This window comes from Silene latifolia, chromosome 8 (genome assembly GCF_048544455.1).
Source record: "Silene latifolia isolate original U9 population chromosome 8, ASM4854445v1, whole genome shotgun sequence".
Classification (NCBI taxonomy): Eukaryota; Viridiplantae; Streptophyta; class Magnoliopsida; order Caryophyllales; family Caryophyllaceae; genus Silene; species Silene latifolia.
Window position 1 is genome coordinate 2761569 of NC_133533.1, and position 26793 is coordinate 2788361.

A 26793-nucleotide genomic window follows, 5' to 3' on the forward strand; every position below is an offset into this window, starting at 1 on the left:
CATCTTAAGCTCCCTTCACCACCCATCATTGATCAAAAATCCTGCTCTTCTAAACCTGCAGACCCTCCTAAATCTTGAACTCCTTAAACTAGCCACTTCATTGAAATCGTCGCAAAATGATCTCTCACATAATTTACCGAATAATTCGTTTGTACAATTTGTTAACCAAATCGAAACCCGAGTTCATAATCATCCTTCTTTTGACCTGAGGCCTAATTTGATAGAACACCCATCAAATATTTGTAGTATAAAGACAGAACAAAGTTGGTTTCAAAATCATGTAAACATCGAGTCAAACATTCAGGACAGAGTCCCCCCGTCTCAAAAATTGAATCTCGACGAGTCAGACACTGAGATATGTATCCCTACCCGACAACCAAACCCAAGCAGTGAAGACGATCCTATTGACGTAAGTTGTTGGGGCTGGTGTCCTCTACAGTTAGTGCAAGGACATATAAATCTCTAAAAGGATCAAAGGGCATACTTTTGTATTATTATCAGTTGGTCCACGTTTATCAATAACGGTTGGCTTGCTAGATAAGTTTGACGTTATTGTCATACAGATGGCGGTGATCAACTGGTCCCTAAAAGTCACACCTATAGGATACGTTTGAGAGATGTGACGGTATGAAAATACAGTCATGTTGATGCCTAATTTGACTAAGCAGTTAGTCGGAGTTATTGACTAATAATTAGTCAAACGCGATGTTGAGATAATTATTTAATACGGATTAAATAATTCGGGCTAAGGCGAATTAAGCGGTTAATTCGTAAATTAAATATAAATGGTTATATTTAATTAATGTATATTGAATTAATTATACAATATTGTCTTTGTCGGACATGTATTAATATGTCGACTAATCCTTGTTACTGGTCGATATTTTAATAACCGATGACGATTTATAATTAAAAACCCGTCATATACATTTAGCGATTTTGAGTTGGACCACGAGCTCAAATAAGGAGAAAATGAAAGCCCATTTCCTCCCCTTGGCTCACGGTTTGGACGAACCAAACAAAAGGAGAGAGCCTCTCTCCTTTTGACCTAAGGTTTTCATTTGAAACAGAAATTAGGGTTTTTGAGAGTATTTTTCTCTGAAAAACCTAGATCTCACATCTAGCAAAACTCACACAAAACTCTCTCAATATTGCAAGGCAATTAGAGAGTACTTTCTAGCACAAAGGGCATAGTCTCAGACGATCTTGGGTGCAACGATTAGGAGGAAATCTCTGTTGATTTCTGTTCTTAGGCCGAAAATTCATAGGACCCGAGGTTAATTCTTATACCTTTATCGTTTCTCTTGTATTTTCGTTTATGACCATAATAGCATGTTAAAGTTACGTTATAGTCCTAAAATTTAAGGGAATTTTACGGATATTTCCCTACAAGTGGTATCAGAGCGAGGCCACGTAAATTTTTCATTGTGATTTTCAATAAACGATTTGAAACGATCTTGATTTTGCCTTGATAGCCGTGCCATGTTATACACGGCTGTTTTTTTTTTTGTGCTTTGTAAACCGTGTCATGTATATACACGGCTGAAATGTTTTGTCCGTTGCATATTGTTATTTTACACGATCATTATAGCAATATGTTAAAGTTTTGCAATTTGTTGATTTAATTTTACACGGTTTTGATCAAAATTGCAATTGGTTTTGTTTTGACAAACTGTTTTCACGAGGGTTTTGTATTTTCAGAACTGTTTTGGTCTCGATCGAGTGGATTTCTACTCGATCGAGAGCTTTTCTGTCATGTTTTTACTCGATCGAGTTCTTGCTTTACTCGATCGACCACTTTTTAAACCCTGACTGCTCGATCGAGAAGCCCTCGTACTCGATCGAACAGTTGTTGCTGATAAAAGTCCTCGATCGACCACCAGTTCTGTCGATCGAGCACTTTCTGTTTGGCATACCTCTCGATCGACTAGCAGTTCAGTCGATCGAGCCTTTTTGTTCTTCGATCAAGGACTCTAGTGTCTCGATCGAGGAATTTTAGTTCTGGCAGCGTGTAAAATTTATTTCTTTTGTTTTAAATTTTCTTTTGGCCATAACATGTACCTTATACGGATATTGTACACTCGCTTGATAGTGAAACGGTTCACTCACGTACCATTTAGTTATTTTAAAGCGATTTAAAGTAACGGATTATCATGAATTAAAATTAAGTTGATAGAAGCGGTTTTGTCACATAATTTTAATTGTTAATAGGTGGTTTGGATAAATTTAACATAATTACGGAATTATGTCACGAATAAATTTGTTTTAGTTGATGCATTTTTATTTATCGTTATTATTGAATGCCATGAATGTTTTTCATTACGTATTTATTTTACAAACGGTTGTAACTTAGTGTGGCCTTAGTAGAACGTGTTACCGTAATGATGGAACACGGTCTTGGTTGTATTTTGAGATCTTGTATCTCCGTTTTGATTTTTCCTTGTAATTACAGTTTTAATTTAGAATGTAAATAGGTTTATATTTTGTAAATTTTAAATTGTAATATTGAGAAGACCAAAGATGGAGAATCGGATGCTCACTCCCGCTGCATGGACAAAGATGGAACATCAAGACAAGCTTTTCGGGTCCAACGGTGAATTCCAAAATTGTATTATGTTCTTTTTACTAGGATAGGCCACACTAGGAATTTCATTTACGTTTTGCTTTTGTTTTATGTTTTTCATCGTAACGATAGCATGCATCATATTCCGCCTAAAACCAAACCACCTGATAATTGTATGAAAACTGACACATATAGAGGTCACGCGTTAGTTTTCTTTGATATACAGATATCACATGTTTTTACTTAAGCCATCACCTAAATTAATTCATTCACGTAATGCTAGTTTTTCGTTCACTTAAAATGAATTAAAACTAAGTTGATGGGATCTTCTTTGTATAACCAAAAATTGAGAATAGTCTTTATAGGTCAAACTCCAATGAATCCCTTCTTCGTCGGTAGGCATAATATGACCCCTTCTACGTCGGGTAAGTTGGAACTGATTGACTTATTTTATCTCAACAATATGGTCACTCGTACGATCCTGTGATTATGGTGGACTATAGATAGGATTTACGGAAATCTATCGACCAAGAGTTCTTACGGAAGGACTAGCTAAACAGTTGGCTTATCAATTTACGGAAATTGAGTCTTGGGATCACTTGTATTATTCTTGAGGGAGATCAATTATGCAAGTGCAAGAGTCTACACGTTAAAATGTATTTTAAATAGACTTAAATCACCTCGATGAGTTGCTTATTTCGTTTTTATTTTTCTTCCTTTTTCAGTGTAGAATACGATCATTTAAACTGCAAATAACATAATGGCTGGTCTTGTTAATGACCCAATGCCAAGTGCCACATTGGACCGTGAGTCCTGGCTTCGGATCTTCATGAATCAGATGAATCAGTCTACTCGACTGAAGAATGATGGATCAAACTTCGCGGAATGGGAGGCGGCATTACGGAATGCTGCCATTTCTGACGGGAAGCTCAAATATCTGACTGAGCCCATCCCGCCAAGCCCAGGTCCCACGGCTGACGCTAACGAGATCGCCAAGTATAGCGATTTCGTCATGGAAGCGGGTGCGATTAAAAACGTACTCATTTTTGCAATGGAATCCAATTTGCAGAAACGCTTCATAGCCCAGGGTGCAAACAAGATTTTCACCACGCTTACTAGGGAATTCTCGAAAGCACCGAGAATCGTGACCTATGAGCATACCACTCGCTTCTTTGATGCGAAACTCCAGAAGGGCCAACCGGTTAGCCCACACATTCTCAGCATGATTGAGAATGTCGAGAAACTGGAGACGCTTGATTGTAAAATCAGCGAGAACATTGTGATTGACCGCATGCTTCATTCACTCCACGATCGTTTTGCGCTCTTTAGAGCCAATTACTATATGAATGATTTGAAGAAAAGTCCTCACGATCTACACTCCCTTCTCGTACAGACCGAGAAGGACATGAAGTTTAGTGGGAGCCTTAAACGGGATGTTCTCGTTGTGTCAAACAAGGGCAAGGGTAAGGGCAAAGCTCAGGCAGACCTAGCAGTAGGTAAACCGAAGTTTAAGAAGTCGGAATCAGGTAAGAGTGGGCCTGGTGAGTCGAGCACCTCATCAGGCGCGACAAAGAGCAATAATGATAACATGGAATGCCATCATTGCCACAAGACTGGGCATTGGAGGCGTACATGTCCTGTTTATCATGAGGACATAAAAGCAGGTTGCGTCAAACCTGTTGGTATGTCTTCTTCTTCTTTTATTCATATGATTGAGATTAACCACGCAAGTTACGGAACTTGGGTACTAGATACTGGTTGTGGTTCTCATCTGTGTAATCATGTGCAGGGGCTCCGAAACATCGAACCCCTCGTAAAGGGTGAGGTGGACCTGCGTGTCGGGAATGGAGCACGAGTGGCTGCCGTCTCGAGGGGAACATACGTGATCCAGCTTCCTAGCGGATTTGAGTTATTTTTATATAACTGCTATTATGTACCCAGTCTTTCTAAAAACATTATTTCAGTTTCTGCACTTGACAAATTTGGTTTTTCATTTGTAATAGAGAATAATACTTGCATTTTCTCATTATACGATATGATTTATGGCAAGGCAGTCTCCATGAATGGAATTTTTGTTTTAGATCAGACCACTGAAATATTGCACGTAATGAATAAAAAGTTAAAGGTTGGTGACAAAGATCAAACGTATCTATGGCACTACCGTATGGGACACATTAATGAGAAACGCGTTAAACAGCTCATACAGAATGGAGCTATCTCGGCCTTTGATTTTCAATCATTTGGCACGTGTGAATCATGTCTCATTGGCAAGATGACTCGTATTTCCTTCAAAGGTGTTGGAATGCGCGCTGCTGACCTATTAGGACTCATACACACGGATGTATGTGGTCCTATGTCAATCACCGCACGAGAAGGCTATAGGTATTTCATCACTTTCACGGACGATTTAAGTAGATATGGCTATGTCTACTTGATGAAGCATAAAAGTGAGTCCTTTGAGAAATTCAAAGAATACCAGAATCGGGTACAGAACCAACTGGGTAGAAAGATTAAAACACTACGTTCAGATCGTGGTGGCGAGTATCTTTCTCACGAGTTTGATCAACACCTTAAAGACGTGGGATTGCCTTACGATTAACTCCACCTGGAACACCTCAGTTGAATGGTGTGTCCGAACGGAGAAATCGAACACTACTTGATATGGTTCGATCCATGATGAGTCACACCGTGTTGCCTGACTCATTGTGGGGTTATGCTCTTTTGTCAGCTGCTCTAATACTTAACCGAAGTCCGTCTAAAGCTGTTGACAAGACTCCATATGAACTATGGAAGGGAACGGTCCCTAACTTGTCCTTTATACGAGTTTGGGGCTGCGAGGCTTATGTCAAGTGGAGACACGAGGATAAGCTCGGCCCGCGATCGGTCAAGACATACTTTATAGGTTATCCTAAAGGAACACTTGGTCATTACTTTTATTCGCCAACCGAATAACGTGTTTTTGTTGCGGCTAGTGCGACATTCTTAGAGAAGGAATTTCTCGAGAATGCATAGAGTAATAGAACCTTCGAACTGTCGGAGATTCCAGAACCAAACACCGAGCAACCATTGGAGGAACCAGTTCCTTCAATCCCGACTGCGGTTAATATTCCTGAGGAACCTAGGAGGTCGGGTAGAGTCTCTATTCCTCCGGACAGATACATTGGTATGGTCGAGGAACATGACATAGATGACATTCTGCTCTTAACGAGTAGTGAACCCGCAACCTATAAAGGTGCCATGACTAGTTCCGACTCAAAGCTATGGCTTGAGGCCATGCAATCCGAGATGGACTCCATGTATGAGAACAACATATGGGATCTTGTTGACTTACCTGCTAAGGTTCGTCCCCTTCAATGCAAATGGCTTTACAAGATAAAACATTATGTGGAAGGTCAACAAGATATCTATAAAGCACGACTAGTTGCTAAAGGTTTCACCCAAGTGCCAGGTTTACACTACGATGAGATTTTTGCACCCGTAGTCATGTTGCGTTCCATTCGGATTATCTTAGCGATTGCCGCTTTTCATGACTATGAAATTTGGCAGATGGATGTGAAAACCGCCTTCTTAAACGGTTATTTGGAGGAAGAGTTGTACATGGTATAGTACAACCCGAAGGTTTCATCGATCCCGAACATCCTAAGAAAGTGTGCAAGCTTAAGCGTTCCATTTATGGACTTAAGCAAGCTTTTCGGAGTTGGAATCATCGATTCGACCAGGTGATAAAAGAGAATGGATTTACTCGATCGGTCGAGGAACCATGTCTATATATCAAGTCGAGTGGGAGCATGATTGTCTTCCTAATATTGTATGTTGACGACATACTCCTGATTGGGAATGACATACCTCTCTTAACTTCGGTAAAAGTATGGTTGAAGAACCATTTCCAGATGAAAGATCTGGGTGAGGCACAAAGAATTTTGGGCATCCGTATCTATCGAGATAGATCACGTCGGATGTTATCTCTCAGTCAGGAGTCTTACATAGACAAGGTCCTAGAGAGATTCAGCATGACTAACTCCAAAAAGGGGTTTCTTCCTATGACTCCAGGGGTGGATTTGAGCAAGTCTCAGGCACCAGAGACACCGGAAGAGAAAGAGCGCATGACCCGAATTCCTTATGCTTCAGCTATAGGATCAATCATGTATGCCATGATATGCACACGTCCGGACGTGGCATATGCATTGAGTATGACAAGTTGATTCCAACAACATCCAGGTGAATCACATTGGATGGCTGATAAGAACATTCTTAAGTACCTACGGAGGACTAAAGATTGGGCATTGACTTATGGAGGCGATCAAAAGCTATGCGCAACCGGTTACGCAGATGCTAGCTTCCAAACGGATCGAGATGACTCGAAATCTCAGTCTGGATTCGTTTTTACTCTTAATGGCGCTGCGATCACCGGAAGAGTTCCAAACAAAGTGTTACAACAGATTCTACGACTGAGTCCGAGTACTATGCCGCGTCTGAAGCTGCAAAGGAAGCAATATGGATGCGTCAATTCTTACAAGGACTATCTGTAGTGCCTAGTTCGAATGACCCAATCACCATCTATTGCGACAATAAAGGTGCCATCTTCCAGGCTAAGGAGCCTAAGTCTAGCAACAAATCTAGACATGTACAACGGAAAGCTCATCTAATCCGAGATTACGTGTAGCAAAAGGAGGTAGTGATAGAAAAGATTGCTACAGATGATAATATAGCAGATCCTCTCACTAAACCATTACGACAAGATAAGCATGAAGGGCATGTTAATTCCATGGGAATTAAACGTGTTCCTGAGTTGTAGTACTCTTTTATGGATTAGATTCTTTTTCTTGTGTACTCTATACGACATCATCGTTTTGATATTTTTATATATTTTGTTTTTCATGTGGATTTGTACGACAATTTTGAACACCACAAAGTGAACTGAACAAACATTATATTTTTTGGTCCTTAATTGCCCACGTGAGCTGATAACTCTGGTAATTATTTTGTGACGTTGGTTGATGGTGGGTTCAACGAGCCATAAGTCAAACGATTGACTGACCAATCACAGAGGCGAGTTATACGGATATCTCGTAGGACACAATTGTGACATCGACGTGGAGTCCTAAATGTTTTATAACATTCGGTGCCAGGTCGTGGATAGGACCTCCATGGTGATCCTAAGAGTCGATTCTTTTGACTATCGACGTCTCTTGAGATTAAAGGCGATTTTGGGTGACTTTGGTTTCTTTCTCACGGTCATCCGTAACAGGGGCCAAGTAGATTTTTTCTGGGTCATTTCATGCTGTGCTTATATCGGCGGGGGTCGAGTTGAAGGAAATATTCACCTTTATCGTACTCGATATTTCTCGGGGCCACTCGAGGAGTCAGAATCGAAATGCATGGCCATGCTCAAATACGAATTCGTTTTATCAGTTAAGTTACTCTCTAGTCGGGGAAACCACTCTAGATACAGATCGATTGTAAAATACGACCTTTGCGGATCCGGATCTGCAAATTGTTTTACATTGAGTGGGAGAAATTTTAAATGGATATGAGAATCGGTTATCGCACATACACTTGTACGGACAAGTGAGAGTTTGTTGGAGCTTGTGTCCTCCAGTGAGTGTTGGAGCTTGTGTCCTCCAGTGAGTGCGGATAACGTCATTGCACGTACACTTTTACGGACAAGTGGGAGCTTGTTGGGGCTGGTGTCCTCTACAGTTAGTGCAAGGACATATAAATCTCTAAAAGGATCAAAGGGCATACTTTTGTATTATTATCAGTTGGTCCACGTTTATCAATAACGGTTGGCTTGCTAGATAAGTTTGACGTTATTGTCATACAGATGGCGGTGATCAACTGGTCCCTAAAAGTCACACCTATAGGATACGTTTGAGAGATGTGACGGTATGAAAATACAGTCATGTTGATGCCTAATTTGACTAAGCAGTTAGTCGGAGTTATTGACTAATAATTAGTCAAACGCGATGTTGAGATAATTATTTAATACGGATTAAATAATTCGGGCTAAGGCGAATTAAGCGGTTAATTCGTAAATTAAATATAAATGGTTATATTTAATTAATGTATATTGAATTAATTATACAATATTGTCTTTGTCGGACATGTATTAATATGTCGACTAATCCTTGTTACTGGTCGATATTTTAATAACCGATGACGATTTATAATTAAAAACCCGTCATATACATTTAGCGATTTTGAGTCGGACCACGAGCTCAAATAAGGAGAAAATGAAAGCCCATTTCCTCCCCTTGGCTCACGGTTTGGACGAACCAAACAAAAGGAGAGAGCCTCTCTCCTTTTGACCTAAGGTTTTCATTTGAAACAGAAATTAGGGTTTTTGAGAGTATTTTTCTCTGAAAAACCTAGATCTCACATCTAGCAAAACTCACACAAAACTCTCTCAATATTGCAAGGCAATTAGAGAGTACTTTCTAGCACAAAGGGCATAGTCTCAGACGATCTTGGGTGCAATGATTAGGAGGAAATCTCTGTTGATTTCTGTTCTTAGGCCGAAAATTCATAGGACCCGAGGTTGATTCTTATACCTTTATCGTTTCTCTTGTATTTTCGTTTATGACCATAATCGCATGTTAAAGTTACGTTATAGTCTTAAAATTTAAGGGAATTTTACGGATATTTCCCTACACAAGTCTTATGTATCTCAATAGTAGCCCAAGCAGTGAAGACGAGGTAGATTACTTGTTTAGTAACATTCTTAAGAAGCTCGAAAACCCTACATTGTTTAATGTTTTTTTTTTTTTTTGAAATTGTCATCTCATTAATAATCAACTAGGCGTAGGTTACAATGAAGATAACAAATAGACAAAGGAAAATCAAAATTGCTAACGAAAAAAATACATTCAAAATAACTATCTAAATACTGGTAATGGCGCTGCCGCTCCAAAATCATAAATTTCTTGAATCTATGAATAATCGATGTCTTTGCATCCTTCTTGATGGAGGGAAACAGTGTAGCCGTCTTGATGTATTCATCCACGAAACAAATCTGATAATCTCCCCGTCGATTAAAACTTATTATAATGATAACAATCCCACGAAAAAATGGAAAAACCCCGAAAGAAGGGACGGAACAATAGATCTCACCAAAAGGGAGACTATTATTGAAAATAAGATAGATCTGCATAATATTAGTTGTTTAAGAAAGCTTTTGTGGGGCTTACCATCGATGGATGATCGATGGAAGCCCCCGAATAATAATGGAGGCTACATTGTTTAATGTTGGTATTTCATGATCACAATTCACAACAGTCATAATCAATTACGAGTAATTTGTTGTCGGTTGTAAATTCGAATCCACTTTCATTTGTAATAGAGCTAGTTGTGACTCGTTTACGTATAAATATCAAACAAAAATGTGCTAAAGACGACAATGTCGTGAAGATTGAACTTTGAATAAATTCAATCGTTACAACTTAATATCGACCTAAACACGACTCGTATACTCATATATACTTGCATTGCTTGCATGCTATTCCATGCATATTTCAAGAAATTGTTTCTTCTAAGTAAATAATATCAGATCGCGCATAAATTAGAAAATAAAATCAGTTCAGGTACTTGGTAGCTTATTTGGTATGAAATGCTACTTGCCAAAAAATAAGCTGCCTGAAAATTTTGTCAAAAAAGCTAATTCGTTGAAAAAAATACCTCAAATGCGTTACCAAACAGAGCCTACTTTTATTAGAATCGGAAGTCGGAAACTATCGGTAAAACATTATTCCAATAAATTAACGGTTAGATCTATGTCTACCCTGACTCTTCATATTAACTCGTGTACCCATGTTCGACATTCAATCAAACTATGAAACCAAAATATTTAGATTTTATTTGGTTCCAATTATGTTGCCATCAATGGATGAACAAGCATATATCTATGAGACCAACTAGTGGTACAATGATGAATCAATCTCAATCTCTCCATACCAACATCACATTCAACTAACTTATCTCCATACATAAGGTAAACTATGTAAGGATCATTGGATAAAAATTTATCTCCGGTCTTTCTATGATAAATAATTTTTTTTAAGAACTTTATGATAAAAATTCATAGATTATTTATGATAAAAATTTGCCACTAAAATAAATATGTTATTAGTAAATATTTATAAAATAACATCGTTAATTTCTCGGTAAATTTTTTTTTAAAAAAACATTCATTTCATGACTTCATATGATTTGATTTTTTATTTCTCAAATCAAAGTACAATTATTAGAAACATGAAAAATAGATGAATTGTCAATTTAAATTTCACAAATAATAAAAATAAAACTCTATAAATACCGTCCATATTCAATCAATTGTTTACGACTAAAACAAAATGGACGGACAAACAGTCGAACAGCCACCTAACCACTCGCGCGCTCAATTCAATCAATTGTACCGTTTTCTACTTTTCTTCCCCAAATCTCAAATTCTCAAAATTTAGCTAATAAAATCTGATTAATTAGTTATATAATCTCAATCAGACTAATTGTAATTACATTATCAGTCTATTTTGCCTAATTGTAAGTGTTACTTGATTCATTTTCCGCTTGTTTAATTTAAATTCTCAATTGCTCAAACCCTAATTAAGTAATTAATTTGATTGCATTTGTTTAACTGCTTCTTCTGATCAATTATATGATTATTTAGCTGTGTATGAGTTACTAATTTGATGAATTGAATTGTTTACATTGTTTATGCATGTTCAATTTATGAGATTTTTACTTATGATTGTTCTAAAATGTTACAGTGCATTTGAAGGAGCTGATTTAGCATTGGTACTAGCTTCTGGAATGTGTGCAGTTCGCAGATGCTTTGGTTCTGAAAGATTGTGATGTTTATTGAGTAACTGATTCACAGAATGCAGATTAAGGTAACTATTTCCTTCGAATTATCGTCAATGTCTATGTTCCTGTTGTGTTATTGTTTCTGTTTTACATGTTGAACTGTGAAAGTTTTGCTCATGCTGTGTTTTGTCATCAAAAGTCGTTTTCCGTCGTCTGCAATAGTCTGTGTGCATTTCTCTGTCATTTATTGCTTGTGGTGTGCTGTTAGATAGATTAACTGTATAGTCTGCAATTCCCCCCCTTAAAAGTTCCGTTAGAGAGATTAGCTTGTGGTGCGGTGTTAGATAGATTAACTGTCATTTATAGCTCATGGTGTGTTGTGTGAGTCAGTGAGTGTGTCTGTATACATGACACGATTAGAGAGGAAAAGTTATGGAAGCTAGATATAAAGTAGTCTGACAAAATATACTCGTAATAGTTATATAATATTACAGTAACATTTTAGGGGGGAAAGAAATCATTTATACAGGTAAATCTTACACGCATAGAATGTACATGACTAACTGGTAATACGATCAAGTAATCAACATGCTAGCGGCCGCTAATAGCAGTCATAGAAACACTGTTAACCGAGCAATTGTCAAGAGCATTTTGGAGAATTTCAGCACTAGAGCTATCTTTGTTTCGTGTAAACCCGGGTCTCTTCGGAATTGGGAGAGTTTTGACATCATCAACATCAAGCATGAAAATCAATGTGGAAACATCTGGCCTATCTTCTGGAAATTCCTGAACACACAGTAGTCCTACTTGTATGCACTTAAAGATCTGCCCTTCAAAGCTTTGGTTCACAATTTCAGGAATGATCAATGAGAACATGTCATTTTCGTTCCACAGTTTCCATGCCTGAAAACATTTTAGCGACTGTCTAAGCTAATACCATTCTAACAAGTTTTGTTTTAAACACTTAAACTAATTACCATGTAAGTTACAGCAAGATAAGGTAATAGTACCAAAAAAAATCCCTGTTTCCTATTATTAAAAGCAAACAATGCACAAGGATTGAGTCACGAAACTTACATATGTCAGGAGGTTTGAAGACTCATGTTCCATAAACTTGTAATTCCTTCTACCACTTACAATTTCCAGTAGCAGAACTCCGAGGCTATATACATCAGATTTTTCAGAAAAGGTGCCTTCCATTGCATATTCAGGAGACATGTAGCCACTACACACACAAGATTTAATAATTTAGGGTTATGGTCTAGGAATGAATATATTATCACAAGGGTTAAGAGGTGAAGTAGTTACTAAGTTCCGACGACTCGTAGGGTGTTGGCTTCATCTTGTTTGCTACCAAAGATCCTTGCCATCCCAAAATCTGAAATTTTTGGATTGAGCTCCTCATCTAATAGAATGTTGCTTGCCTTTAAATCTCGATGAATAATCCTCAATCTAGAATCTCTATGGAGATAAAGAAGGCCTCGACATATTCCTTTGATGATGTTAAATCGCTTTGGCCAGTCCAATAGCTTTTGTTGCTCTGAATCTACGTATAAGAGATTTACGCACGTGAATACGTAGCAGAAGTTACATATTGGCAAAAAAAATTCTGGTGAATATGGATGAAGCATAATCTTTTTTTTTCCCCCATTACTTAGCTATTCATGATTGATGGTCGCCAAAAGTGGTCATTTTATTTGGTCAGATTTGACTTTTAGTTAGGTAATTTGAATGAAATGTTCATATAAAGTAGGAATTTTGAAAAAATAAATAAATTATAGAATAGTGATGAGCTTTAAAACACTATATATATCTCAGTTCTTTTAATCAGTTAACTCTTTTATTAATGGAGGAACAATAAAGTTTATCATCAAGATGCTCTCGAATTACACCAGAATATCTTACTGACCGAAAAGAAGTGCGTCCAGACTTTTATTTGGCAAGAGTTCATAGACCAGTAATTTTTCTTCTCCTTCTACACAACATCCCAGTAGTCTTACAAGGTTCTTATGCTGAAGTTTTGAAATCAGCATTACTTCATTCATAAACTCTTCTATACCTTGTCCAGACATTTTTGAAAGCCTCTTAACTGCAATCTCTTGTCCATCTTCCCATGTTCCCTACAGTTAGTGACATACTTCGTAAATTTTTAGCTTCATCATGTTATTATAGTGATTATACCAACTTTACCCTTACCCGAGTCTCTTGATAATTATATGGCCTTAACTTTTCTGTTTAAAACACAAAAAGGTCTCTAGCTCTCTTCATGCACCCTATTATCAATATTATGATAAATTATACTCCCTCTGTCCCGGTCATTTATTGTCCTATTCCATTTTGGGATGTTTTAGTCAATTGTTGTCATTTCTATTTTAGGGTTGCATTTGAAGAGCAATTTGATCTTTCACACTCAATTTGGTCTACTTGTCATCTTATAATTGGCCTCCTTCCCTTTCCTTGGTCTTTATGCCAAAACCAAAGGACAACAATTGACCGGGACGAAAGGAGTAAATAAGAGTAATTTAATGATCTATAATTATTTATTTCATCATGATATACTATTTGAAAAAAAAAAAAATACAAACTAGGCTTCCTTCCTTATGAGCCAAGAATATCAAGTGGGTGTCCACAACCATAACAAGTTATCTTACAACGAAGTTTTTTTTTTTTTCCACGCAAGATTCTTAGAAAACAACCGCCAAAAAAAGAAAAAAAACAGCCGCAAGTTCCTACCCTCAATCTTTCCATCATAAGAAACTATCAGCCGCGTTCAATAAAAATATCTTCCATTACCTTATACACAGGACCGAAGCCTCCTTGCCCAAGCTTGTTGATTTCGGAAAAGTTGTCCGTTGCGTCAACCACTTTTGTGAAATCAAACAATCGCAAATCTTGAAAATCATTGCTAGTACCTGTCTCACCAAGTATGTTTTGCCAATACGCCTCTTTCGATGTTGCTATAGCTCTCTTTCCTGCGTTATCGATACAGTGAGTAAATATGGAGTGCTAGAGGTGATCAGTTAAAGGACTAACCCGTCATCAAAATATATTTTTCGATACTCTTGTGTAAGTCCACTAAATCAGAGGGCCTAGCGCCTAGTGCGTCGTCCCTTACATAATCCACTCTAGGCGTAACACATTTTCTAGAGAGAGCAACTATAGGTGAGAATGAATAATATTACCATGTCTGCGACGCATCCACTTCCACAGGTAGAACATTGAAACAATAGATACCAATGCACTCAAAACCACCGTCACTGCTATAATTATCTTCCGTTTGCCACTTTCATCTGCACATTGGGGAGAAAAGTAAATAGAAATCTTACAGAAACTAGTAAGCGGTAGATCGGTGACAGTAACAAATCAAGTCTAAAGATTATGTAATTTGGTCTTGTTTATAATTTTTTGTGGGAAGGGAGGCCACATTTAGATCTCTCAAGTCTCAAATGAGTTATTTGCGTCACTAGCTGGTCAAATCAGATTAAACTGGGTTATTTCGGTATATGACGCACTTTAGGCCAATCAGCTCAGGCCTGGTCATTTTGTGATCGCGCATGTTTTGAGTGTGACACTATCGGTCATTTCTTATACAGGCTGAACCTATCTTGAGTCTAGACATATCGCTTCGGGTGATTACAGGTCGGTTTTTGGTATACATTATTATCATATTGACTAGTCATTTTAGGTCTCAAGTTTGTAACCTTTGGTTAATTTAAGTCATTTTGAATGAAATTAATACCCAGTCCAACAAAATAGGTTATACGGCTTAGATTTTGATCTATTCAAATTCTATGCCATACTTTGGTTTTTGTATTTTACCTCCAGTTACGCCTCAGGCTGAGTTAGTCGGGTGTATCATTCTTGTTAGCTTATGTTAATCTAATTTTTAAAACTTTTGACAAAATTCTCATTAATTTGCTGACCTGGTAGTTCGGAATGAGCCAAACGGATGAAAAAATCAGCACCGTCAGTGCTGAATTGTTGTAGATCAAGTAAGTCTGCAGTCCATAACATGCATCCAATGCCAGAAAAATATGAATAAGCTAGACATGAACAATTTCCCGTACAATCTCTCTGACAATCATCTTTAGGTGCAGAAGTCCAATGAGAATAATCTGGTACTTTGACATCCTTCATTTGCAAAAACTTGTCTTCTTTGTTCCCTGGAACCCGGCATTGCAGCTCTGTTCTCCGAACACACCCATTAGTCCAGTTTCCTTTCCTCCATTCGTCAATGTTTTCCGGGGTAAACCCTTTTAAACATTCACAAATGGGTTCTTTCAGAGGATTACAAACTGCAAATTTGCCACATTTCCTATAAACATCACACTCAGAGAATAACGACTTCCAGCCAATTTCCCAGCTATTGCTACTGTTATCCCATAGTTTTTGTCCCAAAAGGCCATCATAAGTAACCTCATACCAAATATAATTAGCTTGATTTGCCAACTCATAAGATAGATCCACCGTGTTGTCGTGGTTATCTACACTAAATCCAGACTCAGCCTCTGACCTTAAGTAAGGCACTCCAAGAAACAAATACCCGTTCCAAGGTCCTGAACGCCAGTAGATTTTATCACCATCCACAATGAAGAATTCAGGTTGATCTCGAGGAAGACTAACAAAGCGAAATCGACCACTGGATGGATCAGTACTACTTTTCCATGATTGAACTTTTGTTTTGGTGTCATACAAACTTTTATTGAAGGTCAGCTTTATCCCAGGCAAGAATGAATCTGTAGGATGATCAAAGCTCTGCCAAATGATAGAATCACTACCATTTAGAAGCAAAATAAGATTGCCTGTATCAAGAAGCTGAACTACTGAACTGTTTCCCCTAAAGGATACATTTGACGACCAATAAATCTTATTTTGTTCATCAATTAGTTTAAGATTCCCGTCATCCGAAAATTTGAGCATAGAAGAAGAGTCTTTTACTGGATTATCTCTATTGGCTACCCATACAACCTCCAAAGGACTAGAGGAATTTTTTTCATTATTGAACCATATGCCAAGAAATCGATTTGTCGAATTAGTTGGACTGAAGAACCCAAGCTTGAAAGAATCTTTGCTAGAGATTAATGTTTCTGGGTCTTTTAGAGTTTGAGGGGTGGTAATAGAATCGGGTGCAACCGAGAAGTTGAACCAAGATATTAACAAAAATGTGTAAATAGCAGCTTTGAGATGCATTGGAAAATTGGGAATACCAATTTGAGTCTAATGATACCATGAACATATTGTGATCATATTTAACATTCAAATCTATACTAAGTCAATATTGTTGATTTATATCCACTTGTTATTTAAGAATCCATGGTTAGTTGAAACTTCCCTTGGTACTTTGAAGAACATTGAATACGTCAAACAAGTGATTTGTGTTCTCGTAAGGATCAAGTTCTTCTCTCATAAAAGTATTGCAAATGTGATCAAGTGACGTCGTGTTCTATAACAAATTGATATCATACGAGAGCTTAGGTTGATGAAATCATCAATGTTTCAAGCGGTATACCATTAATTGTAATGGTCTATGTTACTCAGGCTCGGCTATGAGTGCCAAACATGTGTGTGTATCCAAGTGTAGGACTCCTCGAAGCTCAAGTTTTAAGACATGAAGACCTTGTCCTTCGATAAGAATTAAAGTACTTCATATATGCTAGAAAATACGGTAGGGGACTTGTGGGGGTTGAAGGAAGCTACTTCAGATGTTTTTCATAGGAATGATATAATTTTATATTATCATATCTAAAATAATTGGTGTGTGATGCTTTTAGTAATAAAGTATAAGGGAGTTCATATAGTAACATATAATGTGGATAGATTGAGCATTATGTCAAAGAGAGAACTGAATAATTGTACTAGAATTGGTCGGAAAAGAAGATGTAAGAGGCCTAATAATGGGTAAAAAGACTGGGAATGATAACCTCAAAGAGAGACGTACCTACTATTCATTATGTGAGAGCATTATTCTAATAACGACTTTAAGGTGTTTTTGGAGTGAAATAGTGCTCCCTCTTTTCTAGTGAATTTTATGCGTTTGATTAAAATATACTTCACAAATATTAAATAAGCGCATGAAATTCATTTGAATGGAAGTACATTTTTGAGTAACATCATGACCACCCTAAAAGATTCATTTGAAAAATGTTATTGTTCATATTGTATTAACATCTGAGTGGAAAACCAACCATTTATAAAGGGTAGTCTTAGTGCACGATGGTGTTCTGCAAGGCGAGGGTCCGGGGAAGGGTCCCACCATAAGGGTGTAATAGCGGGTAAGCCTTCCCTTGCCACTTTGGCAAGAGGCTGCTCCAAGGACTCGAACCTGTAATAGCAAACCATTAGTTAATGGAGTATAGTTGTCTATGTTATCAATTTCCATTGGTTACAAATTTACAATCTTATACACATACAATGTACATAGCAAACTGTTAATATAACCAATGCGCTAGCGGCCAGTAATAGTAGTCATAGAAACACTGTTTACTGAACAAAGTTCAGGAACATATTGTGGAGTTCCGTCACTTGAACAACCTTTGCTTCGTGTAAACCCAGGTTCCTTCGGAATTGGAAGAGTGTTGATATCATCGACATCAAGCATAGTAATCACTGCCGAAACATCAGGCCTATCTGCAGGAAGTTCTTGAACACACAACAATGCTACTTGTATGCACTTATAAATTTGCCCTTCAAAGCTGCAGTTGACAGTTTCATGATTAATCAACGAGAGCATGTCGTTTTCGCTCCACAATTTCCATGCCTGAAGACATTTTAACCACTGTAAGTTATCATCATTTTGACATATTTTAAATAACTTGATAGTAAGTTCCCTAAAAAAGACCTAGAACTGAAATGATCCGATCCGATCTGACGATGAAGTAGACAAAATGCCGTAAATGATAAGAACTGAAAATACCCAAAGAAGATGATGCATAAGAGTTCGCGAAACTTACATATGTTAGGAGGTTTGAAGACTCCTGATCTAGAAACCTGTGGTTCCTTCGACCACTTACAATTTCTAGTAGCAAAACTCCGAGGCTATATACATCTGATTTTTCAGAAAATGTGCCTTCCATTGCATATTCTGGAGACATGTAACCACTGCACGCACGGGTTAAGGAACCTATATAAGATTTAATTTTTCAAGTGTATCATAAGATAATCTCTACACTATCATAAAGCTTGAATTAGTGAAATAGTTACTAGGTTCCGACTACTCGTAGTGTGTTGGCTTCGTCTTGTTTGCTACCAAATATCCTTGCCATCCCAAAATCTGAAATTTTTGGATTGAGCTCCTCATCTAATAGAATGTTACTCGGCTTTAAATCTCGATGTATAATCCTCAATCTTGAATCCCTATGAAGATAAAGAAGTCCTCGACATATTCCTTTGATGATGCTAAATCGCTTTGGCCAATCCAACATCTTTTGTTGATCTGGATCTGTGTGTAGAAGAGTTTTACATATCTGAGTGAGTGAGTTTCCGAAAAGCTTTCATTACGATGCATTCAAGTTAACACAATTATATCATACTTACGAAAAAGAAGTGCATCTAAACTTTTATTCGGCAAGAGTTCATATACTAGTAGTTTTTCTTCTCCTTCTACACAACATCCTAGTAATCTTACAAGGTTTTTGTGCTGAAGTTTCGAAATCACCATTACTTCATTCATAAACTCCTCTACACCTTGTCCAGACTTTTTTGAAAGCCTCTTAACCGCAATCTCTTGTCCATCTTCCCATTTTCCCTAGACAAAGCGACACAAATTTAGCTTCGTCATGTTATTACAGTAAAAATGACATTAGTTTTAATTATTATTTTTTTTTTTGGCATTTGGAGGTGTGCGTTCACCCATAGACCGTTCTAAAGGATGATTCATGTCAGCCGAACCTAAATCATTTTGGGATTAAGGCTCTGATGTTGTTGTTGTTGTTGTCGAAAGAACTCTAGTTCCCGACATTGTCATATTGATCCATAAGAAATTTGCATAAATCAGTTTTAACCGCGGTTCATAAATGTATCTTACAAATTATACCTTATACACAGGACCGAAACCTCCTTGGCCAAGCTTGTTCATTTCCGAAAAATTGTCTGTTGCTTCGACCAACTTTGTGAAATTGAACAGTCGTAAATCTTGAAAATCATTGCTACTACCTGTCGCACCAAATATGTTTTGCCAATTCGCCTCTTTCGTTGTGGTTATAGCTCCCTTTCCTGCGAGCTCAACTAACATACATGATTAAATATGCCATAAAACATCAAATAAAGTACGAGTAATAAACAGTGCAAATTATTAGCATTCGGAATGAACAATGTTACCATTTCTGTTACGCAACCACTTCCAAAGGTAGAACACTAAGATAATAGATAACAATGCACTCAAACTCACTGCGACTGCTATGATTATCTTCCGTTTGCCACTTTCATCTGCACAGTTGAGGAGAAAAGTATAGATAATATTTTGGATTGCATGTAGACATGTCATATGGGTTATTCATATTAATAAGTTTGTTTGGGTTTACTTTGGCCAGGTTATTTGGGGTATATGATGCACTCTGGTGCATATTGGTGCAGACCTGCTATATCGGGTTCAGGTATGTTTCCGTTGTGTTATCGTTGATTGTTTTGGGTACCGGCTGAACCATGTGAATCATTTTGGTTTGGGTGATTATGGGTCAGAAAATTGAGTAAGATACAGGTTCATTATGATCAATTCAGGTTTCGGATCATATTTGGAATGTATTCAGCTGTAGTTGGTCTAGGCCTCTAGGGTCATCTTATCTAGGCCTACTTGTCGGATAATTTGGGTCTCGAACTCTCAGGTCATCCAACATACAACTACGCAAGTGTTTTTTTAGCATTTCATAGAAATGATCAAAAGATGGGAGCGTGGGACGAAATCCACTTAAGCCCTGTTCTTTTGGACTTCTATTTGCTGAACTGAACTGAACTTATAGGAGCTGAACTGAACTTATAGAAGCTGAATTGAACTGAACATATAGGAGCTGAACTGAACTGAACTTATAGGAACTGAACTGAACTTATAAGAGCTGAACTAAACTTATATGAGCTGAACTTATAAAATTTTTACGCTTTATATATATTAATTTTTCTTACAATTACTATAATACATTTCAATAAAAAATAAATTACATATTACATTTTTTTTCTAACCATCTATTTCCATATTATCATCTTACTCGTCACTTTCATATTCATCTTCATTTTCACTGACATCATCGAATCCATCTATTTTTTTTTCTAACCATCTATTTTTTTAAGAATAATGTATATAGGATAATTTTAATATTGGATTTTTTTGCATTGATTTTAATGAAAAGGGTACTATTTTTTTTCAATTCGTCAATATTAAAAAACGGGTATGAATTTATAGTTAATATACGTTGTATGAACTTGTCTAAACTGAATTTATAGAAGCTGAACTGAACTTATGAACTTATAGGAACTGAACTGAACTTATAGGAACTGAACTGAACTTAAAAGGACAAATAGAAGTCCAAAAGAACAGGGCCTTATAGGAGCTGACCTGGTAATTCTGAATTAGCCAAACGAATGAAAAGATCAGCACCATCTCCAGAAAACTGTTGTACATCAATCAGGCTTGCATTCCATAACATGCATCCAACACCGGAAAAATATGAATAAGCGAGACATGAACAATTTTGCGAACAATTTCCGGAACAACTATCTCCTTCTGCTTGAATCCAATGTGCATAATCAGGTACTTTGATCTGCTTCATTCGCAAAAACTTGTCTTCTTTGCTTCCTGGAGCACGACATTGCAGCTCTGTTCTCCGAACACACCCATTAGTCCAATTTCCTTTCCTCCATTCGTCTATATTTTCCGGGTTAAACCCTTTTAAACATTCACAAATGGGTTTTTTCCTAGGATTACAAACTGCAAACTTGCCACACTTCCCATAAACATCACACTCGGATTCTAAAGTTTGCCAGCTAATTCCCCAATCATTGTTACTGTCATTCCAAAACTTTTGTGCCAAAATTCCATCATAAGTTAGCGCATACCATTCGAAAACAGACTGATCTGCCAATTCATAAGATATCTCGACTGTGTCGGCATGGTCGTCTATATTGAACCCTGACAAGGTCTCTGACTTAAAGTAAGGCACTCCAAGAAATAGATATCCGTTCCAAGGACCTGTACGCCAGTAGGGCTTATCGCCTTCTAAAATGAAAAATTCAGGTAGATCCCGCTGAAGACTAACAACGCGAAAGCTGCCAATTGATGGATCAGTACTACTTTTCCATGATTGAATTAATGTTCTTGTGTCATTCAAACTTTTACTCAAGGTCAGCTTTACCCCTGATACTAATGAATCAGTGGGATAATCGAAACTCTGCCAAACGATAGAATTACTACCGTTTGCAAGCAAAACAAGATTACCTGTATTTTGAAGCTGAGCTACTGTAGCATTATTATTAGCTCTATTTGATACATTTGATGACCAATAAATCTTCTTTTGTTCATCCGTTACTTGAAGATTCCCGTCATCCGAAAACGCGAGCATAGCAGATGAGTCCTTTACAGGATTATCTCTGTTGGCTATCCATATAACCTGCAAAGAACTCTGAGGATTCTTATTGTTATACATCCATATTCCGAGATATTGATTTTGCGAATTATTCAGACTAAAGAACCCCAACTTGAAACGATCATTGCTAGATATTAATGTTTCCGGGTTTTTTAGAAATTCAGGGGTGGTAATAGAATCGGATGCAACTGAGAAACCAAACCATGATATTAACAGAAACGTGTAGATTGCAGGTTTGAGATGCATTGAGGAATTTGGAATACCAATTCTGTCCGAGGACACGAAAGCTATATAAGCTTGTTATGGTCATATAGCATCCACATCAATACTAAGTCAAGAATAGAGAAATGTACCAACTTGTTGTTTAAGAATTCGTGTTTGAAACCTCCCTCGATCGTTTACTTCAAAGAGCGTTGATTACATCAAACAAGTGATGTGTGTTTCTGCAATGGTCTAACTCTTTTCTCATAGGATTTTTTCCGTCAGTTTCCCTTGTTTTTTTTGTAGTGCACTGTGCACGTAGGGGAGAACATGGTTCAGATGCAATGTTAAAATAATATTAACCATGATCATTTGAATCAGTACAACAGTTATGCGCCTTACCATCTGATATTTTCCGACCACATAAATTGGTCGCCAAAAAGAAATACCGACTGAAAACAGTCGGTAAAAAGTTAATAGTCACATTTTTACCGACCACTAATAGAACATCGACCAAAGCCGGTAACCGACTGCAATTTCTAATACCGACTGTTTATTTTCTAATATTGACAATCCAGGACTGTATGCCAACAGTTTATGGGTGTTTCCGACCATCAGTATCTCATTCAGTCGGTAAATGCAAATACCGACAGATTTTTCTAGTTACTGTCTTTACAAAACAGTCTGTAAATATATTTTCCGACCAAAATTTTATTTTACCGACCACTGTCTTTACAGATTTTTGTACTGAATGTATCCATAAGACTCTTATAATATTTGAGTAACGCCTCAAATTGGAGGTATGCACTATACAACAACATGAGAGCCTTAATCCCAAAATGATTTGGGGTCGGCTGACATGAATCATCCTTTAGAACCGTCCATAAGTGAACGCACACCTCAAAATGCGAAAATATAGAAAAGAAAAAGTGAAAAAAAGCGGGTTTTAAAGTTGAATGTGTCCTTAATTGGGTGTCGAAAAATGATGAGATTCTATAAGGTGATGCTGCAGGTCTAATAGAGGAAAACATTTATCTGAAAAATACTATTTATGAGGTAAGTAATCTTTCAACTTTCATCAGTTGAAATCTTAAAAAATAGAATGTACATGGCAGATTGTTAATATAATCAACGCGCTAGCGGCCAGTAATAGCAGTGATGGAAACATTGTTTACTGAGCAAAGTTCATCAACATTTTGGAGAGCTCTGTCACTGGAATAACCTTTGCTTCGTGTAAACCCGGGTTGCTTCGGAATTGGGAGAGTTTTGACATCATCAACATCAAGCATGGATATCAACGCGGAAACATCAGGCCTATTTGCAGGAAGTTCTTGAACACACAGTAGCCCTACTTGTATGCACTTAAAAATTTGCCCTTTAAAGCTCTGGTTAACAATCTCGGGATTGACTAACGAGAGCACATCGTTTTCTTTCCACAATTTCCATGCCTGAAAACATTTTTACGATATTTTTAGCTAAAATCATTCTAACAGTAAGTTTGTAATATAAGATGATGCACAAGGATTCTCGAAACTTACATATGTTAGGAGGTTCGAAGACTCGTGATCTAGAAACTTATGGTTTCTTTTGCCACTTACAATTTCTAGTATCAATACTCCGAGGCTATACACATCTGATTTCTCAGAAAATGTGCCTTCCATTGCATATTCTGGAGACATGTAACCGCTACACACAGACATGTTAAAGCACATAAGATACTAAGATAGGTCTATCATAAAACAATGTGTACAATATCATTAAGGTTGAATAGGTAAAGTAGTTACTAGGTTCCGACAACTCGTAGGGTGTTGGCTTCATCTTGTTTGCTACCAAATATCCTTGCCATCCCAAAATCCGAAATTTTTGGATTGAGCTCCTCGTCTAATAAAATGTTACTTGGCTTCAAATCCCGGTGTATAATCCTCAATCTGGAATCTCTATGAAGGTAAAGAAGACCTCGACATATTCCTTTGATGATGTTAAATCGCTTTGGCCAGTCCAGTAGTTTTTGTTGCTTCGAGTCTATGTAAACGAGTTTTACATATCAATGAAGGAAAAGTAAAGTTCATCATTATTAAGATGCTCGAGAGACCATAGTATGTTTCTTACCGAAGAGAAGTGCATCCAAGCTTTTATTCGGCAAGAGTTCATATACTAGTAGCTTTTCGTCTCCATCTACACAACATCCCAGTAGTCTTACAAGGTTTTTGTGTTGAAGTTTCGAAATCACCATCACTTCATTCATGAACTCTTCTACACCTTGTCCTGACTTTCTCGAAAGCCTCTTAACTGCAATCTCTTGTCCATCTTCCCATTTTCCCTTAGATTTAGCGACACAAATTTAGCTTCACCATGTCATTACAGTAACAATAACAACATTACATACTCTCCAAGTCGCTGAAAGACGCACTTGTCTCTCATACCTTATATACAGGGCCAAACCCCCCTTGGCCAAGCTTGTTGAATTCCGAAAAGTTATCAGTTGCATCAACCAACTTTATGAAATCGAACAATCTTAAATCCTGAAAATCATTGCTATTGCCTGTTCCACCAAATACGTTTTGCCAATACGCCTCTTTAGATGTTGTTACAGCCCTCTTTCCTGTCATATCGAGAAACACTAGGTAAACATGGCGTAACTTGAGGACTTGGTGTTACAATCCTGTTAAGTTAGAGCTTGAAGCAGACAAGGCCTAGCAGGTCGACCCTTACCAAATGCGCTCTCTACTCTAGGCATAACCGCATATCACGTCATATAGGATATGGAATACTAGTATTAAAAATGAACAATGTTACCATTTCGGTGATGCATCCACTTCCACAGGCAGAACATTGAGATAATAGATACCAACGCGCTTAAAATCACTATGACTGCTATGATTATTTTCCGTTTGCCACTTTCGTCTGCACATTTTGGGAGACAAATATTATAGAGAACACTTTAGTAAGTTTACACAAACACTTTACTCGGGTTATTTGGTTAAGTACGATTTTGAGTTGTATGTAACATGTTAAACATGTTATTGTTAGAATATAAAACTGATCATGGGACTCTAACCATCAGCTACTGGCTCACCTGGTAATTCTGAATTAGCCAAACGGATGAAAACATCAGCACCATCAACAAAGAACTGTTGCAGATCAATCAGGTTTACATTCCATAACATGCATCCAACGCCATCATAATATGAATAAGCTAAACACGAACAATTTTCCAAGCATTTTGTCTGACAATTATCTTCATTTGCTTGAATCCAATGAGCATAATCTGGTACTTTGATCTGCTTCAGTTGCAAAAACTTATCTTCTTTGTTTCCTGGAACGCGACATTGCAGGTCCGTTCTCCTAACACACCCGTTAGTCCAATTTCCATTCCTCCATTCGTCTATATTTTCCGGATTAAACCCTTTTAAACATTCACAAATGGGTTTTTTCCGAGGATTACATACTGCAAACTTCCCACAGTTTCCGTAAACATCACAGTCAGATGCTATAGATTGCCAGCTGATGGCCCAATCATTTCGACTGTTATTCCATAAATTCTGCGTCCAACGGCCATCATAGGTTAGCTTGTACCACTTGAAAACGGATTGATTTGCCAATTCATACGATACCTCAAGCATGTCGTTATGGTCATCTATATTAAACCCTGAAACAGTCTCCGACTTAAACACAGGAATTCCAAGAAATAGATACCCATTCCAAGGGCCAGAACGCCAGTAAGGTTTATCGCCCTCTACGATAAAGAATTCAAGTAAGTCTCGCGGAAGACTAGCCATGCGAAATCTGCCAGTAGATGGATCAGTACTACTTTTCCAAGAGTTGATGACTGTTTTGTTATCATTGGAATTTTTACTATAGGTCAGCTTTACCCCTGGCAGTAACGAATCAGTAGGGTAGTCGAAACTCTGCCAAATGACGGAATTACTATCGTCTGTAAGCAATACAAGGTTGCCGGTATTTTGAAGCTGAGCTACTGAACTACTTATGAGAAGGATACATCTCCTATTCATGATTCACCTGAGATAGAAGCCTTGAACTCAAAGCATACACACAGACACAAGGCAAAAGCCCAACGAAAACAGAGCATGACTGACTCCGCAGGATGAAGCTGATATTGAAGAAGGGAGTTTGTTAAATAAGTTTGTTAGGAGGTTGTTAGAACTTCCGTGATTTCAGGAATCAGTTAGGAAGGTTGTTAGTAGATATTTTAGAATGTTGTTAGTAGATATTTTAGAAACTTCTAGTAGCTTGTTTGTATATAAATAGGATGTATCACTTTCATTTCTAAGTTAAGAAATACAATACACAATTCTATTTACTCTTGTGTTCAATACAAGTTACAGTACATCCTAACTAATTCTCTTCATTTTCTAAAGCTTCAAGCTTCCATTAATGGCGATTTCATGCCAGAGATTCCATGTTTTAACATGGTATCAGAGCAGGCTTTCGACCTGACTCTGTTTATCCATCACTCTTCCGCATAAATCACAACTAAACATCTTAATTTTGTTGTTCGTTTGTTTGTTTTCAGATCAAATTCACAAAAATATTCATTTTTCTTTCAAACTTGTGAAAATTTCTCAACAAAATGACGATTTCTTCTCTACCGACAAAGAACGAGGTTCATAATCCTTTTGAAGATCCTCTATTTTTAGC

General features: G+C 37.4%; 3 protein-coding genes across 3 annotated transcripts; all 3 read right to left on the reverse strand.

The window, feature by feature from the left end:
* Nucleotides 1-11904: 11904 nt before the first annotated feature.
* Nucleotides 11905-16590, reverse strand: LOC141596016 (G-type lectin S-receptor-like serine/threonine-protein kinase At1g11300). Its single transcript, XM_074416010.1, has 7 exons — nucleotides 15282-16590; nucleotides 14545-14645; nucleotides 14156-14325; nucleotides 13272-13482; nucleotides 12671-12908; nucleotides 12440-12587; nucleotides 11905-12265 (listed from the first exon to the last, which is right to left on the reverse strand). The coding sequence occupies exons 1-7, from the start codon at nucleotides 16550-16552 to the stop codon at nucleotides 11954-11956; spliced, it is 2451 nt and encodes an 816-aa protein (XP_074272111.1). The 5' UTR covers nucleotides 16553-16590; the 3' UTR covers nucleotides 11905-11953.
* Nucleotides 16591-17807: 1217 nt separating this feature from the next.
* LOC141597522 (G-type lectin S-receptor-like serine/threonine-protein kinase At1g11300) lies at nucleotides 17808-24743 on the reverse strand. The gene is made up of 13 exons (XM_074417989.1): nucleotides 24558-24743; nucleotides 24244-24454; nucleotides 23919-24156; nucleotides 23673-23820; nucleotides 23272-23582; nucleotides 22498-22586; nucleotides 20907-22220; nucleotides 19671-19786; nucleotides 19395-19544; nucleotides 18896-19106; nucleotides 18563-18800; nucleotides 18313-18460; nucleotides 17808-18119 (listed from the first exon to the last, which is right to left on the reverse strand). Exons 1-13 carry the CDS (start codon nucleotides 24741-24743, stop codon nucleotides 17808-17810), a joined length of 3672 nt encoding a protein of 1223 aa, XP_074274090.1.
* Nucleotides 24744-25187: 444 nt separating this feature from the next.
* On the reverse strand, nucleotides 25188-26488 carry LOC141597523 (G-type lectin S-receptor-like serine/threonine-protein kinase At1g11300). The gene has a single exon (XM_074417990.1). The coding sequence runs from the start codon at nucleotides 26145-26147 to the stop codon at nucleotides 25188-25190; it is 960 nt and encodes a 319-aa protein (XP_074274091.1). The 5' UTR covers nucleotides 26148-26488.
* Between the last annotated feature and the right edge of the window lie 305 nt (nucleotides 26489-26793).

Excerpts from the sequence above, each read along its gene's own strand:
- LOC141596016 (XM_074416010.1), bottom strand. The coding sequence starts at position 16,552 with ATGCATCTCAAAGCTGCTATTTACACATTTTTGTTAATATCTTGGTTC. Across the intron at positions 13,483-14,155 it reads GCTTCGGTCCTGTGTATAAG|GGAACATGGGAAGATGGACA; the intron begins GTAATGGAAGAT and ends CACTAACTGTAG. Across the intron at positions 12,266-12,439 it reads CTTCAAACCTCCTGACATAT|GCATGGAAACTGTGGAACGA; the intron begins GTAAGTTTCGTG and ends AAATGTTTTCAG.
- LOC141597523 (XM_074417990.1), bottom strand. The coding sequence starts at position 26,147 with ATGAATAGGAGATGTATCCTTCTCATAAGTAGTTCAGTAGCTCAGCTT.
- LOC141597522 (XM_074417989.1), bottom strand. The coding sequence starts at position 24,743 with ATGACAGGAAAGAGGGCTGTAACAACATCTAAAGAGGCGTATTGGCAA. Across the intron at positions 24,157-24,243 it reads CTTGGATGCACTTCTCTTCG|ACTCGAAGCAACAAAAACTA; the intron begins GTAAGAAACATA and ends TCGTTTACATAG. Across the intron at positions 19,787-20,906 it reads GGCTAATTCAGAATTACCAG|ATGAAAGTGGCAAACGGAAG; the intron begins GTCAGCTCCTAT and ends TCAACTGTGCAG.